At 44.3% G+C, this 19,704-nt stretch overlaps 1 protein-coding gene across 1 annotated transcript; it reads right to left on the reverse strand.

The window, feature by feature from the left end:
• Positions 1-2,578: 2,578 nt before the first annotated feature.
• On the reverse strand, positions 2,579-10,109 carry SLC30A1 (solute carrier family 30 member 1). The gene is made up of 2 exons (XM_005513325.3): positions 9,343-10,109; positions 2,579-5,963 (listed from the first exon to the last, which is right to left on the reverse strand). Exons 1-2 carry the CDS (start codon positions 9,959-9,961, stop codon positions 5,053-5,055), a joined length of 1,530 nt encoding a protein of 509 aa, XP_005513382.2. The 5' UTR covers positions 9,962-10,109; the 3' UTR covers positions 2,579-5,052.
• Positions 10,110-19,704: the final 9,595 nt, after the last annotated feature.

Here is a 19,704-nt window from a genome sequence, read left to right on the forward strand (position 1 = left end):
GGTTCTGGGAGACAGTGAAAGCGCATTTCTACTTGTCAAACTTCTTCCCAGAACTGAACTGAGGAAGAAATCCTGACTAAAAGTATTTGACATTCAAGAGCTCCATTTATTTTCTCATTACTTGATACTTAATTAAAAAAATATTTATTTTAAAAGAAGGCAAAAAGAAGTATCATCAATGAACACTAACTATGTAAACTATATTTTAACATTGCTCAGAAACAGGATCCAGGACCAAAAAAAAAAAAGAAGCCAAATTAATCCCCTGTGTTTTTTGAAGACATGCAGATAAAAGATATTTTTCAGTATTGTGGTTTTACTCTTCAACTACTTAGATAATATGGTGGATGCAAAAAAAATACAAACATAAGCCTGCTAAAACATGGTGCTGAACCTCACAGGCAGCTAACCACATGAAACAAAGGTCATAAGGAATAATCAGACCTCCTGTTATCAGCAAAGCTACATTTGATTTGGAAAATTGTCAAGACTGGCTTTAGCTCAGGCAAATGGTGCATCCATCACTTTCTGTCCAGCAGAGAAAGAAAAAACTGAAGTTACTACAGAGCTGAACAACTTAAATGCGTATCTAAAAAGGGTGTAACTGATGCTGTGCTATGAAACTTAAATAGCCAGAGCGTATTTATATGCTTTTAAATATAGTTAGCAGTATTTCCCATTCCCCCCATGTGGAACTCTGAATATCAGCCACAAAATTCACCCCTTCCATCCCCCCTGGTCTCTCCATAGCTGAAGAGATTAGAAAGTGCAGTCAAAGCAGGGGGCAGGGGAAGGAGAATGGCAAGAATCTTTATCCCTCCTCCCCAGACTGCACTAGGCAGCATTTAATAAACTCAGATGGCCCAAATTCAGAAGCACACAGCAACGCCAGTTTAGCTAAACTTGTTAACAAGTCTTAAGACACTCTGTTTTGGTTTTTTTCTTTCTTTCTTTTTGGAGAATGGGGAAAAGAAATAAATCCTGGAACTAAGCTTATAATAAACTGATAGTATTTCTGCAGCAAACTTGGAAACACCGCAGTGCTCCTGATGTTAATACAGCCATACAATCTAGGTACTTTCAGCTGTTCTTCAAAAGCCAGGCTGTACTGGCAGAAGCTTTGGACTCCCTCCTGCAAGTAATTCCTCGCATGCAAGTAACTACTCGTCAGCCCCATGAAACTATTCATGAATACAAAAATTTACAGGACTGAGCCCTTGCCATGACTTTTGGGGAGTCACAAGTTGGGGCTAGTTTTGTCTTTTATACAACTATCTGTATGGCCATAGCAAATACCATGATGCAGCAATAACAGATATTACCAAAAGCCCAGAGTGGATGTTGAAAGCAATTGAGCTAAAATTATAAGGAGTTCCACGGAAGAAATTTACTCTGCTAAAAAGTAAAGCTTCACAGTGGCTCGCCCACTGAGTGTCTGAATTAGTTCTGCACTGCACCCGAAGTTGCGGATATAATCTAAGAAGTGATTCTAAAATAGCATGTTTCTGGTTGAGACATGTACCAAGTGTGAAGTACTTTACCCAATGATGACATGTTTAGTCAGAATAATCAGAAGCACAAATAATCTAGACACTGAAATACAAACTTTTTTTTCCTTAAAATCAGTGTTCCACATTTTTTTATTTTAAAAATTGAGGAATGTGATACACAATACAATTAGCTCCCCACCACTGCAGTGTTCACTTACATTAGATTCACTAGTTTCATGCTTTGTGGAAGAAAAAATAAAAGAGACTGTGCAGTGTTTTTGAATGCTCCCAGTATTCTGGAACTGTGATCTTCAGAACAAACCAAGTCTGTGAAACCACAAATAGATTAGGTTAAAAACAATAATCAAGCTATATCACAACCTAGCAGGCTACAGTCAGGTCTCACGCAGACAGAATAAACACAAAAATTGTGTTCCTGCTGCTGTACAGCCACCACCTTGACCTGACCACGCTTTCTGGGAATTTACCGTTGAGGGCTAAAGAGACTAAAAGGCCCCATTAACACCAGCTGGTGCTGCAAGTGCAACACGGCACACGACAGGGAGGCCACGCAACTGCCCCTTCTGCCCCCAGCATCAGCATCATCGTCACATCTGTACCCTGTCCTAATAATAAAAATAACGTGGGGGAGAGCTTTTTGTCTTTTCAGGTAGCCATTGCCTGCAATGGACACAGAAATAGAAAAATATGACTTCTGGCACACAAAAAAAGATTAAATAGTTACAATGGCATTAGTGACTCCAACTCCATCTATTCAGATGCATTTAATGAGACTGTTAACCAATGGTGGCAACTGTCAAGACTTGACAGTTGCTCTATTTTTGTAAGAGCAACAGGAGAGAAAGAAGTCAGGCTTCTCAGTGCTACTATGGTTTGTCTTGGGTTTCTTTTGTTTGTTTGTTTTTTAAGATAAACTAAAGAGCAGTAGTTCTATGGTGCACTAGTGATATACAGCAGGACCTCAATAATTCATACTAATGACTGAGACAAATTTCAAACTAGCGAGTAAAATAATTAGTGAAAGTTCACCATAAAAAGCAAGGATACACATTTAAAAAAAAAAATAGTACTTCGTTCATTTCAAAATTTACTTGGTTAATACTTTGTAGTATACTAGCAGTGGTAGCATATTTTGCAAATGTAGTCTCATTACAAGATCTCATTTAACAGTCAACTCTAGATCATATACAGGTAACAGGAGAAAGAGTTAAGATAATTCAGACAAAACAAAAACATGTATAAATACTATATTAACATATTTAAGTTAGTTTATGAGACTATACAACAAGCATAAACACGGAAAAAGGCAAATGAAGCGAGCGCAAAGTTGAACCAACCCATCCACACCCTGCAGCTTCTCATGGATGCATCCGAGGAGCCACGAAGCAAAACATTAATAACTGCAGGGTGCTGGGCTGTGCTCAAGCCAACACGCTCTGCGAGAGGGGGCTCGCGTGAAACTGGACCAGTGCTTTGGCACACAGCATTCGGCCAGCGCATTGGTATACGACACAGAGCTAGTCTGGGCCTGTAGACTGCAGGGTTAATACACAACACTGGTAATCCACCCATGGATAATCGAGAGTTGACTGCAATGCTCTGCTAAAACATTGGGGAAGACCACTGACACGACCTGGAGGTCGGACGAGCAGCAGATTATTGTGAGCTACTTAGGAGCAATTATCATACGAGACACGCATTAGAAATGCGAACTAGTGAGGCATTCTGCGTCTGGAGGCAAAGCTACATTCCCTTCACTAACAAAATATTCGTAAAAAAAAAAAAATCTATACTTAAACACTGTTAAAAGCCTGAAAACCACAGCATTAAAGAATTTCATAAGGCCAAAACTATCCTCAGTTCCTCTGTTGTGCCTAGGTATTGCAATTCATTTGCAGAAGGAGAAAATACCACGTAATTTAGTATCTTGTACTCCTTCCAGTGCCTTCCAGTAACAGATCTCAGAGCGCTTCACACAAGAGTTAAGCCTCACAACACCCCTGTGAGGTAGGTATTATCCCCATCCTAAGACAGGGAAACTGAGGCAGAGTGTTTATCATGTCCAGAGTCATAGAGCAAACAATGGAAGATCCGACCTGTTTTCCAGTTTTGAGCACAGGAGCAGTTGATTTAATCACAAGACATTTCCCATACATAACTTGAGTGTGGATCAAAAGGGTCAGGGTTTTATATTAGATTCCTTGTATGTTTTATCTTCAATTCTTATCTAGCCTCTGCCAAATTCAGAGTCCATAGGCCATTCTCTCCTCTGATAAGGTGTAAGTTGGTAGCATACTGTAACAGCTTCTTTAGAGCCAGTTGTCAATTAACTGAGTTAACATTTCAAACCACAGATTTGAATATTTAATATAAATGAAATTATGTCATACGTAAACATCTCAAAGTGTGAAATACACTGTGAATGAAATCCTGCTCCCTGCCCTATTTCCTCACAAGTCAGTGGAAGGCTCCTAGGGACACTGTGGGGACCAGGACCGCAGTCACTGCAAGTGCTTACAGACACGCGACTACAAGCAAAACGCGCCACTGAATTGTTACGGAGGCTACTTTAAAAGCACAAGTTACAGTGTCAGTGCTTGGCAGAGTTTCCCTGACAGAGCACAAATAAGTAATTCTTTTATCTTAGCAAACTGAGCATCAGTTAAAAATGAAGCTCCAGTTTTTCATTCATAGCACTGTGAGTCAAGACTTTTATGACCAGATACAACTTGGAAATAAGGAAAAACACCAGAAAATCCATAAAATATGAAAGTATGCATTACTTTATCGGCCAGTCTCGTATCTTGATCCCAGAGCAGTATACAGTAGCTTGAACTTCCATTCTGACAGAAAAAACCCCTTTCACATCTGATACTTTTCACAAGCAGTTGATTTTAATTACCTCGCTACCTTATCCGAAAGAGTGGGGTCAGTCTCTAACAATCACATGATGTTCTCTTCAAAATATGCTATACGATATATTCATTAGAAAAGCCTTCACATTTATTATTATATAGGTTTAAGAAAAATAGGTGAAACTGCAAAGTGGTTTCCAGTTTTAAGTAGTTATATCTTTTAAAATGTTCTATGAACTTTGGTTTCCTTAGAGCTTCTAAATAAACAATATATTAAAATATCTACAAATCAAATATTAAAGGAAAGAGGAGGTCCAAGAAATCTGTAACACAAATTGAGTTCCTACATGCTTATTCCTCAAACACCTCTTCACTGGAAAAATATATTTTTATTTGGAACACAGCAGAAAGCGTCTCTGCTGAAATGTTGCAACTGGTTTTCTGAAGTTGTTACAGCATCCGCGCACTTTCTGTCTGTCTCAGGACAAAGTCAACACAAACACATTGTATCATGACAGTGACATTATGTTCTTTAAAATAAGCATCCTAGATTTAGCAATATGACAAGAACAAGTACTTCAGCAATTACACTACTTAGCAAAATTGCATTTCAAACGTCTGTCTCTTCCTCTGGCAATACAGTTGTTGTCAAAGTCACCAAAATTCAGGTAGCACCGTTTGGGGAGTTACAAAGATGATTCAAACTGCTCATTTTGATCCGTGTTTGCCTCTAGCTTAACTGAAGGGACGCTCTCTGACTTAGTCCTCCTGGTTTTCGCAATTTCAACGACAACTTCTGAACAAGAAATACTAAGCGATGAAGATTTTTCTGTCTTCTTTGCAGTACTATCTTCTCCTGCTCCACAACACTGCTTCAAAGCACACTGGGTCCTGCAAGGAAACTCACATTTCCCTCTCCCTGATTCAGAGCCAACACTGGCAAACTCAGGCTGAATGGTAGTCGCGTGAATCCCTTCGTCATGAAAGATCTCTTTGATGCGCTTTGCCACCATCATATATGTGGAAGGGTCAGGACACTTTATGTGCGCAGTCCCAATGATCCTACTGCCTGCCAGCTGCCAAATGTGTAATTCATGGACTGCTTCAACTCCTTCAAGGGTACGTAATTTTGAGTTCAAAGAATGAACATCTATTTGTTTGGGAACAGTCTGTAGAAGTATAAGGGCTGACTCTCTAAGTAACGGGTAAGTTGTGTAAAGGAGTATGCAAACCATAATCAAACAAAGGACAGGATCTAAATATAGCAACCAGCATGGACCAGCCACCGTAATGCTCTCTTGCTCAGAACTGTTTCCTCTGCCAAGCGTTTGGGATAAAGTAGCGTTTTCCATGCAGTGGTCATTGACACACGGATTAAAGCAGGGCCCATCTTTGGGGCATGGATTCCACAACCCATAAAAGAGCAAGGCATTCACTACCACAATTACTGAACCTAAGGCATCTCCAAAAACATGCAGAAAAACTCCACGCATGTTAAGCTGCGCACTGGAGTCTTCTTCAACCTCCGCTACATCCACAGGATAATGACCAGCATTCCCATTCACTTGTAGGTCAGTCATGTCATCTTTCATATCACCTGACAAGAAAACAGTAAAATAATTAGGCACATGCTATAATACTACACATTACTATAATTCCACATAAAATAATAACCAACATTAGGCTTGCCACATTAAGTACAAAACTGAAAAACACGCAACTCTACCCATATCACTTGGCAACATTTTCTCTGGCTAAGAATATTCAGGTGTCCCAGTAAGTGATCTAAATAGCATACAAGGCGATCATTTCTACATGGAGCTTAAAGGTGTAGAGTGGCAAAGGATGAAGATGGCAATGTCTGAATTTATTTTACTGAAAAGCTGTTTTCACATTTTCCAGCTGTTTAACCATTTGACCACTCACTGTTAATTTCTTAAGCAAAATGCAGAATTACAGAGGATATATTAAAAAGCTGGTTAAGTAGCTAAGTAACTTATTTTTGTTCCCTCTTTTGAACAGCCAGAAGGCTAATCACATTGCTAAAATCTCTCTTAAACCACAGGACTGTCCAGAACTGTGAGATACAATAAGATGAGCTTTTAGGTCTAAAACGCATTGATGTATTGTAAAATGTATTGATGACAGGACAGTGTAAGTTACCACTAAAGCTCTCAAAGGCTATAAACTAGTGTTATATATATTTCAGAATACAGGAAAACCATATTTTTAGTACTTTTTTTTAAGTAACATACAACTGTTAAGTGACATACAGCTGTTGATGCCCAAAGCCATATGTCATGGACCATGCAATGCATAAATGAAGATTTTAGTGCCCTCCTTTGTCAAAAATGCCTGTGATATTTCCGCTCCATCACACCTAACTAGCTAGATAAGAATACGGATCATTACAAATAATGTTTTTTGAAATAAAATTTTTTCCAGTGTTCAAAATTGAAAGTATTTTACATTATTAACATTTTACTTTTCTTCAGAAGTTCTTCTTTGGACAGAAAACTTCCAATATTAAAGAAATGTAACAGGCACTGGCCACCGGCCTGACAAACTGGAACAAGGGGCTCTTGCTGCTTCCATGCTTATTCAGTTCAGAGCTTTGTAAACATGAACACGTTAGTATGACCTGCGGCTTCTGCCACCCTGCTCTCCTGACTGCGATTCTGTAATCACAAGGTGTCTGTAAGTTCCTCTCTGAAGAAGCAGTGGGCTCCCACAGAGGTGTCTGAGCGGGTCAGTTCCAAGCCCCAGGCTCATTACCTCACGCACCACCCTTCTGTCCTAAAGCTCCAGCTACATTTTCCACACAACCTCTAAGAATTATGGAATATGGGGCCTGTAAACTTCCAGAGAAATCAATAAATTAGAAGAAAATATCTCAGGTTACAGAGTTCAGACCTCAGGGTCCACAATGAAAGCAAGGAAAGAGGAGCTTTTCTGACATTCTGCTGCGTACCAAGTACTCAGAACAAAGAAGATTTGGAAAGTCAGCAGACCTACCTGTAAGGGTGGGTAACAGGAAACATGGTTCCAGAAAGCTCTTGAGATTTTTTTTTTTTAATGGCAAATGGATAAGGCGTGTCAATTTGAAATATGATCGTTTAAATTTAACTCTAAACTGATTACTTTACATAAAGTGTATGCACAGTGACACATGTGTAAGACTAGCCCCTAAGGCTACCACTAGCTTTCGACTCCCATCTAAGGAAATCAGGGTCTGTCCTTCTTTGTAATTTCTAGTGAAGGCAAAGCAGCACTCTCAGTCGTTTCTCTAGCCTTCACCTACAGATCTTACCGCTCCTCGCAAGTCTCTGAGCACCTTTACCTGTAACATTTCTGTGGGTAAACTATTAATAACTCCATCCCTTACATAATCATGACAGGGCACAGAAATACAAACTTCTTTCAAAGTTTCACTGTGACCAAAATTATGCCCCACCAAAATACCCACAACAAATTATTTTTTATTGCTAGAAGGACATCCATGAGAAATTCCAGACAACTTAGGTCAGAAAAGTATACATTTTAATCCATGTTATAAGTTAATCTTTTAGTCCAGAACTAGTCCCAAAACTTGGCTAAAAGCACAACTGAAGTTTCGCCACGCAAAAACAATTCATAAGCCAAGATATCCAGCAAATCAACAGTTAAGGGAATATTACCTTGTTTGAAATATAATTGTTAGGATACCTTTGTTGGGACTAAACCAATATTAAGAGCTTATTATGTGGTCAAGAAAATGGTGTAATACATTCAGACCAACTTTCCTGTCCTCTTGCAAAACCTGTCTTTTCAAAAACAACATGGAACCAAAACATGAGAAAGAGAGAGGGGGACTGCTAAGTGTCTCGAATGTATATTGGAACCTCTGACCACAAAAAAACCCAAAACTGTAGCAAAGTTCACTCTGCTCAGTTAAAGCTCAATTTAAGATAAAACAGTGGTGTCCTGCTGTTGCCCTGATGAAAATGAAGGAGACTTGGGTTCTGAAGACCAAAGTCCTTTCCTCCTGGTACCAGGGATGCCATATGATTAAAGTAAAAAAGTGACAATTCCACACGTTTCACTTTGCTAGCTGCTAGCACACAGTAAGTACTTGGTTTACACCAGGAAACTTCAGAATAAACTCTCCAGGCTTTTGGATCCATCAAAAAAAAAACAAAAAAACCCCAAAACACTAAGAAATTCCCTCCCACAAAACAGATAGTTCAATCACAATTGGGAAGACTTTAAATTTATCCCCATGTGCAAGTGAGTGGGAAGGTGGATGCTTTGGAAAGCTAAAGAAAACTAATTCAAAGAAACCACAAATGTACTCTGACACCAGTAAGCTCCACATCCAGTGCCTACTGCATGACTTCCATAGTTCTGATTGGTAATTTCCAAGACTTCTTCCTCTTGATACCGAGGTCAGAAAGAAGTGCAACATTATTGCAATGGAATATACTTCAGTGTGCTACATTCAGATGGAAATTAGCTTCTCAGATAGCTAATAAGTGACCGAAAGGAGAGATCCAGCTGTCAAGACCAAGGTGTCGAGCTGCACTGTTTGATGTGCAGCCAGTTCAGATGGCATTAGGGCAATGTCTTGTGACAGCTTGTGTCGCTAGGCAAAAAACACTTGTCATGTGCCTTCTCTACCAGCACCAACTTTTTCCAAGGCAAACTGCTTTACCCTACGACTCTTTCACACCCTGACCTGTCTGCGAGGCAAACACACAACTTAGGGCGCTCCTTTTAGCCCTTGAAGGAAAGGTGTGAGGCAGAGGCGCAATGGCCCATGTGCCCAAGAGCACCGCTAAGAAAGTTTCTTGCCTCTTCCCCAGGAGGAAGGATGGTGGTCCCCACGAAGCCCGCACCAGATGGAACCAGGATGCCCACTACCCTCCCCGGGGAAGGGCCCTCTCCTTCTTTCCCGACACCTCTGTCCTGGGATGGGACAGAGGCACCACAGGACTTACCCAGCTTCTCCTGGCTGACCCCGTTGGAACTGCTGCAGTTCTCCACTAAGGTGCTGGTCTCCTCCCGGTGCAGCGCAGCTTCGCCATCCCCAGGGGGCTGCTCAGGCTTGGGGCCGCTGCGGGAGTGCCGCCTGCCGCTGTGCGAGTGCCCGTGGCCGTGGGAATGGCCATGGCCCCCGACACCATGGTGGTTGAAGAGGCAGAGCCCCAGGAGGTTGATGATGAGCCCCGCCACCCCCACGCCGATGACCACCAGCGGCTGCTGGATCTCATGGGGCTCCGTGAAGCGCTCGATGGCCTCCAGCAGGATGGTGAAGCAGAGGGCGGTGAGGAAGACGGCGTTGACGAGGGCACCCATCACCTCGGCCCGCACCCACCCGAAGGTGTTCTTCTTGGTGGCGCGGGTGCGCTGGGCGAAGCGCACGGCCACCAGCGCCACGACCAGGGCCATGACATCGGAGAGCATGTGGAAGGAGTCGGAGAGCATGGCCAGCGACGACGTGACCCGGCTCACCACCACCTCCACCACGAAGAAGAGGAAGGTGAGCGCCAGCATGCACAGCAGCCGCGCCCGCCGGTTCTGCCACCACCGCGGCCCGCCCGGTCCCTTCGCCGCCATCCCCCCGCACACCGCGCCGGGGCAGCGGCTGCCGGCCCGGCGGAGGCGCGAGGAGAGCGGCCGGTGCTCGGCGCGAGGAGCGGCCCGCGGGCGCGGCGGAGCCCCGAGGGCGAGCGCGGTCCCCTCCCCGCCGCCAGCGGCCCGGCCACCGCCGCTCCCTCCGCAGGCGCTGGGCGAGCAAACTTTGCACCCGAGCCCCCTCACTCTTTCCACACGGAACCCGAGCCGGCACGGCCACGCCCCCCCACCCGCGTCCTATTGGCAGCCGCCCCCCCGCTCGGCGGGGCCCGCCCATCCCCGCCCCCTGCCTCCATGGCTATTGGCCAGTGCGCCCTCGCGACAGACGGCCCCGCCTCCCTAGCCCCGCCCATTGGCCGTGGCCGCCTCGCCCCGCTGGATTGTGCCGGAGGAGGGGAACGGGGCTACACGTGACGTTTCGAGACCGGCGGCTTCGATTGGCCGATCCCGTCGGCTTTCCCCCCACATCGCCCCGCCCGCCGCTCTGCGAGTTCCCGCCCCGCGGCAAGCGGGACTCGTGCAAAAGGTGCCGCTTCACACGGCCCCGGCCCGGCGCGCGTTTGGGGGCGGGGCTCCCCCTGCGGGCCGGGGCGGGCGGGAGAACCGCGGAGGGCCGCGCCACGCTGGGGGGGTCGCGCGGGTGGGTTCGGGGGGGGGGGCCTGTGACGTCACGCGTTCGGGCGAGGGGCCTTGGTTACGTCACGCGGGGGCCATTAGAGTCAGCGCCCGCCGCCTCCCGCCGCTGCCCGTGCTGTTGCCCCGGCTCGGACCGGGCGGTGTTTGGTGCCCGCTGGGCTACAGGCGCGGAAGAGCGGCGCGCCCGCCGTGCGGCTGCAGCAGCGGCCACAGCCCCTCCGCTCCTGCCCGCCGGGAGAGGGACAGGGAGCCAGCGAGCAGCCCAGCTATGCACCATCCCCCGCCGGCAAATCGGTGGGCACGTTTTCCAGCTACCCACGGCTGCTAAAAAATCGGTCCCTAGATATGATTAGTTTTATAAAACTTGTTGTATTTAGAAAAGGAAGTAAAAGGAAAAATAAATAAATAAATAAAAAAGACAGATTTGCCCTGTTACTTTGCCACCTGTGATCCAGGGCACCAAAAAACGTGGCAGTGAGACAGTGTCTAAGAATATTTATTCCATGAGTGGAAGATGGAGAGGGAACAAACAGCCATAGTTATTGTTGTAGCTATAGAGGTGTAGCTGCATGTGTGAATGTATAGAGGCAGTCAGAAAATCAGAGGCCTGAAAAGGAAAATTAGCATAAATGCAAAAGCCTGTTGCTATACTTGCAGATCCCAAAAGGATCTTGATTCGGAGCCTGTACAAAGGTTTCCGACAGCTGGAGTTGGACAGCCACTCGCATTTAATTAGTAAAATGACAAATGTTCGCGCTTCCACAAGAAAAGTGTTGCCAACAAGCATGACAGACCAGTTGTTCAGGACAAGCTTCCCCTGAGCTCAGCAGTTACAGCGACTCCACATCTGGCTACCATGTTGCTCTAATCTGTGCATTCCATCCCCTCTTCTTCACTTATGCTACAGTGTCATGTTCTTTATGTTACAGACGTGTCTTGGGCGCCACAGGCACTGTTGTACTGACCTGTGACCCTGAACCCTGTTTTCTGTGAGATTGTCCATATCTCAAAATCTAGGTTTGCTATGTTTTTAGTTTAGTGGTAGGAAACCGTATGTAATGCTTTGATGACTATTGTCAAGAGTACTGTAAGAGAGTCGGTAATTAAGATTGCCATAACATTCTCCTCATCTACTCGGCTTCCCGTATAACATAATATCACTTAATAAGATGTTGTAAATAATCAGGAGGCTGACCAGCAATTACACCGAAACACATGCCCATGTTCTCTCCTCCTCACCCCCACACAAGGCCATTAGTTAATACAAAAGAATTACCCAAATTTAGGATATATGGATCAAATAAACTAGCACAGCTCAAACCTTTTTTAATTCCTGCAGGTGGGACAAGTTATTATTTTACAGGGGTTGGTGTTACTCCAATGGAATTCAGCTAGGAAGGAAGGGAGGGCAAGGATTTTAGTGTCTCTCACTGGCTGGATTTCAGGAATTCCTGAAACTGAGTGTTAGTTGGTTGCATCTGTAATGTCATCATAGTATTCTTGATTAAAAGTACTCGGTCACCTCTCGAGTGAAATAAACAGGATATCAGTATCAGTACCACCCTTATGAAAAAACTTAACTGGCATTGAACATAAACTGTGTCAAGAGCTTTGTGTGACTTACAAGAGGCAAGTTATAGCTTTTTTTTTGCTTCCTTCTTGGTATTTAAACAATGTCTAGATCAATTAATGATCTTTTAATGTTTTTTCACCACAAGATCCCCTAATCTGCTCAAGGATACCGCACAAGTGGTCAGTTTGCTGCTGTCTCCCCCTTACAGGATGGCATGTTCTTGATCCTGCCCTTGGCCGGGGATAGCCTTTCTTGCTGCTTTGCCAGGTTAAATACTGAATTCCACTTGGAGCCAAAAGCCACGAGACATGGACCACGCACCTCAGGAGAGTGGGAGGACATGGTTTCTTCCCAGGTGGGAAGCCGTAATGGTTCTGCAGGCCTTCCACTGCTTCCCAACAGAAAGGGCTGGGTGTATAGCTTTGTCCTACATGCCCCAGCAGCCACTGTTGTCTTCGTCCGCCTCAAATACAGGGATGTTGATGAATAATCCCTTGCAGCAGCCCGGTCCCATAGCTGAACATGTCAGGCATAGACCAGCAGCTGGACCACACAAGAGTTCATGTTGGTACCTCTTCCCCAGGCTCTTCCCTATAAACTAGCACGCTCTATGCTGCTGTTCCCAGGCTTTTCTATTGTATTGCCATGCATCAGCATGCAAGAGAAACACAGGGAGTTCCTGAATTTAGGGCTGTCCATCTGGCAACATTATACTTTTTAAGAGTAATAGGAAGGTGGCTGATAAAGGTACCTAATGAAGCCGTAAATGGTTTGTTACAGGAGAACATTTTGTTCCTGCTTATGCTTTTGAGGAGAATACTGTGTCTTCAAAGTAGGGAGGACTCCAGGTCTTTTGCCATTTTTTTTGCCCTTTTATTGTTTTTTTTAAGCTTCCAGGCATTGTTCGTGACTCACCCAATTCATTCTCAGCTCAGCTTCCGGACCGCACATGTGGAAGGACCACTCTCCAAATCTGTTTACTTACCGTAAATGCTCTGTGTTCTGAGGGGAAAAGTAACTCTGAATCCCGGGTATGCAGCTTCATACCACCCCAGAACTGGGGACAAGATAGTAAAAGGCTAAACAGAAACTTGCTGCTTGTTTCCTGTTCTGAGGTAAAATGTTTTGCTCCAAGTGCTGCTGAGCTCTTAGGTCAACTGAGCACTGTGGGAAGAGTAGGACTTTGGTAGGGAGATTCACTATTACTCAGCATGTTTGTGAAGTAAATAAAGTCATTACTTTTTCCTTTTAATTTTTGCGCAACTTTGCAAGTGCAAGAGCTCAGCCATGGAGGGCTCTTTATCGCTCTGTGCCTTTCCACTTGGAAAAGGTGAAACCCTGTCTTTAAACTGCTAATGCACCCCTGTATGACAGAGCACACTGCCTCCTTTTAACACCTAACTTGTTCCCTTTCTGTGCAGTCATCAGGCCTGTCTGCTTTTAATAAAGGCTTGTGGGACTCTGGCAAACATGACTCCATCTGTCTGTTCCACTTCAAGGCTGTCAGTGTTCATCTCAGGCTGAGTTTCTTGCAGGCGGTGTTGCTCTCTGGGAGCTGTCCTTACAAGGTTTCGTCGAATTAAATCCAGTCAGCAACACCACAGCGAACAGAAGCATTCCCTGTCCAGTTACCTACATAAACAAATTTGTTCCTTGTAATGAAAAACAATACAAGTGAGAAGTGAGTATTACTGTTCACATAGCTCTATGTCAAATTCACAGTTATATCCTGATTCAGGAAAGCAGCTTTATCAAGGAAAGGACTTAAACGTGTTTACTGTTAATTACAAGGCCTTCTTTGAACAGAGGTGAGTTAAACGTGTGCTTACATGCTTTTGCTTGTGACCTGTGAGGAAACACTATAGCTGTAAGTGGCATTAAGATAGGAAATGACGAAACAGATTTCTTCAGCCCAGTTACTGTGTCTGAAATCTGGGCTCTTTGGAAGTCAGTGCCAGAACTCCAGACAAGTTGAGGGGTTCAGTATATTATCCTCTATACTTCTGAACCTTGCAAAGCAGATTAAAACACTTCTTTCCCTTACAAAATATTTTCTCCCTAATAAAGAAACAACTGTTTTTGAAGTATGCCTTTCTTATGTCCAGTTTTGATCTTTCCCTTCTTGGTTAGTTATTTTACTTTCTTACTGTCAAGCCATTCATTTGATCCAATGGCAGCTGGCTGCCTGTAACTGCTTAACAACTTCTGGCACAATGAACTGCACAGCCAGTCTGTAACTGGTTTTGTGAACGTGCATGTTTTGTTTGTTTGTTTGTTTGTTTGTTTGTTTGTTTTCAGGGCACTCAAAAGCATTTCGTGCTGCTTTGGTTACCACTTTGTCTGCTTCTGATACAACAAGAATTTTCTTAAAATTCACAAGTAGGCAGGCAGAATTGTTGCTCTAATCAGCTGTGAAGTAAATACTATTAATAAAGTATTAGTTAGGTTTAATACCTTATTCAGCCAATGGTTAAGTGGATCCTCGTAGAAAAATTACCTGTTTAACATATTAATCATTAAAGGAAAAAAGTCGGAAGAAAATGAGATGTTACTCAATTTTGCACACAGTGCAGCTCTCTGCTGGAAAGATAGTAACAGTGATTCAACCGGAATGGGAAAATTTTGTAAATATGGAATTCATGGAGTGAAAAAATGCCTTTGCAGCTGATTGGCTGGTAACAGTTTTAATTTTTACTGAAACAAATTATCCTTGATACAGCATTTTTAATAAATCATATGGTTAAGCTCTCTGCCTTTTATTGTCTTTAGAAAATAGATGAGATCACAACCTCTGGTCTAAGCCAATTCTCTTGGATCTGTGGCAATGAGTATTGATGAATCATTGGGTATTTACTGAGGACAGAATCATTGTTACAGCTAGTTGCTGTGGTGCCTGCTCCACCTACCTACAATTTCAGGCCCTCACAGGGAACAGACAGTGTTTTCTGGTGTCAAAGTTGGTTATTTTGGGGCAGGGATTTCTGCTGTGAGTATAGGATGCTGGATGTGTAGGATTTCCAAAGATCTCCTGCTGGAAGAAGGTCACTCAGGTCCTTCAAGGTAAGTCCCTAGAAATCCCTACAAGAACAGCTAATCTTGTAAGGAAATCATAAATGTGCATGCTCTGGCATTTGAAAAGTCAGTTCAAAACTAGTTCAGCGAGTGCAGCTTTGAATCATGTGAGGCTGCAGGACACCTCTGTGCAACACTGCCAAAGAATGCCCTTTGGTGGCACATTTTTCCCTGATAAATGGGGCCCCGCTGGTACACCTTCACACCTCCTGGAGCTCCATGACAAAGATGTGATTTCACTTCCAGGGACGGAACTAGGCGACATGAGAACTTAGTAGAAGAGCAGTATTGGCTCAGGAGAGGAAGATCCCCAGGCAAACTGGAAGGAAAGCTGTCACACTGGCTCGGTATGCACAGAGCTTATGGGGCGGTTCCTGCTATTCCAGGAACATGAGCAGGCGATATGGCACATCCTATCGTTCCTGCACCACAAGATTGGCCTGCCTGCAGCACAGCAATGTGCCTGGTGGGACAGGACTTGTAGGGCATGCTGGGGTATGCAGACCCCTGTGGAACAGGCATTTACAGGCTCTGACCCAGCGCCAGCAGGTCTGGTCTGCAGAGCAGCCTCAGGCTGGTCCTCAGCAGGGAGCGCAGGGACACCTGGTGTCTCCCCGCGCATCCCTGCTGCTTGTGCTGCCCACAACACACACCATGCAAGAACTGCACATGTCTATCTTGATGATGCAAAGTATTTTTCATGTAAAGTCCTTATGAGCTCAAGCGTGCTCATTATTTTACCATTTACGTATTAGATATTAACTGTATCAGCTTGAGATGGATGAATGTCCCATTGTTACACAAATGGATATATCTGTGGAAAAACGCTGTTTGTTTCTCTGCTTGAAGTACATTTGTTAGATCCTGTTTAAGTCTGTAGGTCCTGTTGATATCTATTCATCAGCTGTTAGCCAAGTTCATGACAAAGACTGCCCTGTCTAAGCTGCAGATATTTAGAAAGACACCTTTCTAGTCAATTATGTCATAGGATGAATTATATCTACTAAAAGCAACTTTGCAACCTCTGTAAACGGCTTCTGCAGATAACCATTTTGAGACCTGTTGAAAAAGCATCTTTGGCCAAAGTAGAAGCAGCATCTTTTTTTCGGTCCTGATCATTTAATATTGCCTCTCCTCAGGGGTGATGCTGTGATTTGGAACATAGTGCGATTCCAACTCTGAGACCTGCTGGATGCTGCTCCTTTTCCCAGGCACCAAACGTGGCCTTCACATAGGGGTGGTGACATGAAGGTCTGTGCTATGTCTCATCGCCTCTTTTTTTTTTTAAAGATCAGTTGTGTTTGATGTTTGTCAGATCATATCCCAAGACAGTAAGCATAAACATGTTGACTTTATGTACTGTAACTGAATCTCTTAATTTTCATAACTGCCTTTGCCGAAGGCCATTTTGTGGTCAACTTAAGCCAGTCCAACTAAAAGTTGGTGCCAAAAAGGGCAGTCACATTCACCTTTCAGAAATGACATTCCTGCCCCTAAATGGGCAGGAATGGGGCAGGAATGAGCCTAACTGGGCCTCAAATCTAGCAATTAGAGCATGTGATGCCATGAGAGGCATCAGCTCTCTCTGCCCATGCAACCAAAACCAAATTCTTTTTCTTCAGCATTAGTTTTCAGCCAGTTCAGCAAGTTAATCCTATTTACCTAGGGCTGCAGGATTGCTAGAGCTGACACATAGGACCGTGTGATCAGGGCAGGGAAAAGTGTGTGACTGTATACTGGCAACAGCCCATAGTTGCTGATGCTGATCGGGAAACCACAGTCTCAAGTGGACAATAAGGGAAGGATTCAAGCCTGGGAACTGGTAGCTGACACAAACATCTTCAAATCATGAGTCTCCCTTTAGAGTCAGTGGAGATTTAATCAGCCTTGTCAGCCAGAGCCTGCAGTGTGGTTTATCTCCTCCTACAGCAGTGTGTAATTGATTAGATGAATCTCATCCTTAGAGTGCTCATTTCTGTCCATTGACTATAAAGAAAGCCTAGTGCGAAGAGCTCAAAGATTAAGTCAACAGCTAAAGAGACGACTCCTGCCCTCAAGTGTTAGTTCTGTCCAGTATAAGACAAGGGTTTTTCTTATTCATGCATTAAAACATGAGTTAAGTGAGTTCTTTAATGCCACAAACTGGATAATGTCAGAAGGTGGAGTAGAATCCAGTGGCCTTTCCTGCTAATGCTAATGCTTATACCAATATACTAGAAATGTAATGTTCAAAGCTGTGTCTCCAAGCCAAAATTTGCAGGCATAGGGGAGGTATTTTGACTTAATCAGTCCTGGGCAGCCAACAGTTCCTTCAGAAGCAAACAGGAATGGTGGCTGCCTTTGGAAAGCAGGTCATTTATGTAGGTGATTAAGTACAGAGGAGCCTCACTTCAGACATGAGTTTACAAAAACCTTCATCTAAATCTCTTACAAGCTATTAATAATTCTATATAGTTATTAAGAATGGTCTTTTGCCTAGTGAAATAGCAACTGTGAACTTTGCTTGAAAGCTTTATTTGTGTTGACCTGCTTTATATCTAGCCAGATGTTTCTGTCTGCATGTTTGGGAAAACAAATTTCACATCAGCATGTGTGGATTAAATCATGAGCCACAATAGCTGCAATGACAGTGGAGGAAACCCATTTCTACCAGTGCTAAGATGACAAAGCAAACATTAAATACAGCAGTTCCCGTGGCTGTCCCAGGAAGGACTCGCCCATCAAGTTTCAAGTAATCTGTTTGTGAAATACATGCTCTGTCTCCCTTATTGACTAACAATGTATATTATCTGGTTAGTTAACAGTGGGGATAAAGGTCTTTTTCCTACTTTATGTCAAGCTCTTGTGCAAAAAACCCTGCAGTTGAACTCTGTATAACCTTAGGATCGTGAACTGTGCCAACTAGATATATAGGAATTTGTTTGTTCAGCCTTTTATTAGCCACATATAATGGGCATACCTTGTGCCTTTGCTAATTAGGTAAACCAGAGCCTATCTGTTTCTTGGAAATTTCCCTATAGGAAGATATTCTTCTCGGAAAAAGAGGAATATATAAATAAGCAAAATATATGCTCATTTGATTAACAGCATCACAGTACACTGGTGTTAATGCACTGGTGTGTGCATTTTCTATCACTGTGGTGCACTATCAGAATACATATAGAGACACTAACTCTTAAAAGTCAATTAATTAGTAGATCTTTGTCAAGATGGTCTTCAGAGCTTCTATGCTTGTTAATAATGATAGCAAATATATTTATGTCTAATCCTAAATGGGAAACATGTTTCCCACACGGTATTTCAGCTTCCTGGAGGCTTGATTGCAGCCTATAAGCGCACAAAAAGGCAGCTGACAGTGTTCATGCATTCACATTTTCACGAGGAGACGTAACAGGCTGGGCTGACACAGTCCTCTGTGGGATGCAACCATACCAGTGGATTGCCCCCCTGGACACTCTGTGGGTAAACAAGGAATTGGGTGTGCACATGTGTGTGCCCTCCTGAAATGGTTGGTATGGCAGCATGTAGGTTGGGAAGGGTTATGGGAAGGAGAAGAGGAGCTGCTTGATCTCTGCCATCATAATTCACCATGGTCATATGTGATGCTTTCCTGGCAGTCAGGGCAGCCTGGCAGGGCTACATGGACAAGCATGTCCTATCAGGGCACGTAGCACAGACTTTTCTCTTCATTGGGGTGATTCATCCTAGTCCCACATACCACGGTGTCCTCTGACCTCCTTAGTTTCCCTTTCACCTGCTGTGACTGTGTCACACGGCCTGCTTGTGCTGGTTGAGGCAATAATACAGGTCTTTGCACACGGACATCTCTCTTTGGCAGCCAAAACCCATGCCACCTAACCCAGCCACAGGTGAAAAGGCAAGTGTTGATCCCATATCACATTCAGCCTCCTCAGGCCTGCCCAAAAGGTCTGGCCATGGGCAGTGAAGGGGGCTGCAAGCAGAGCTGTGCCATCCTAGTCCCCAGCCAGGAGCTCAGCCTTCAGTGCTCCTTGCCTTGGGCAGAGTGCAACTGGCTACTGAGCTTGGAGCTCAGTGCCCTGTCCTCTGACTGACACGTCCCAGTGTAACCCCAGACTTGGAGGCAACTGGGTTTGATGTTTATTATCTGCTCCATCCAGCAAGAGAACCCTGCACATATCCGTCCCTCTGGGCTGGCTGGATAGTACACACATGCTTGGAGACCCTCTGTCCTGCAGCGAGCTGACAGGAGCAGCAGCACTGCGACCCGCTCCTTACCTCATTCCTGCGCAGCTGTTTATCTGGGAGAGATGGAGCCTGCAGAGGGGAATGGTCACCTGCTGCTTGTCCTTTCAAGACTGCCTGCACAGCCGCTGGGTGTGCCTGAGTGCCATGATCTGTAAAGTCTGCACCCAGCCTGCTGAAGCCACCGAGGTGACAAAGCAGCTAATAATTAAACCTGCTT

The sequence above is a fragment of the Columba livia genome, chromosome 3 (genome assembly GCF_036013475.1).
Source record: "Columba livia isolate bColLiv1 breed racing homer chromosome 3, bColLiv1.pat.W.v2, whole genome shotgun sequence".
NCBI lineage: Eukaryota > Metazoa > Chordata > Aves > Columbiformes > Columbidae > Columba > Columba livia.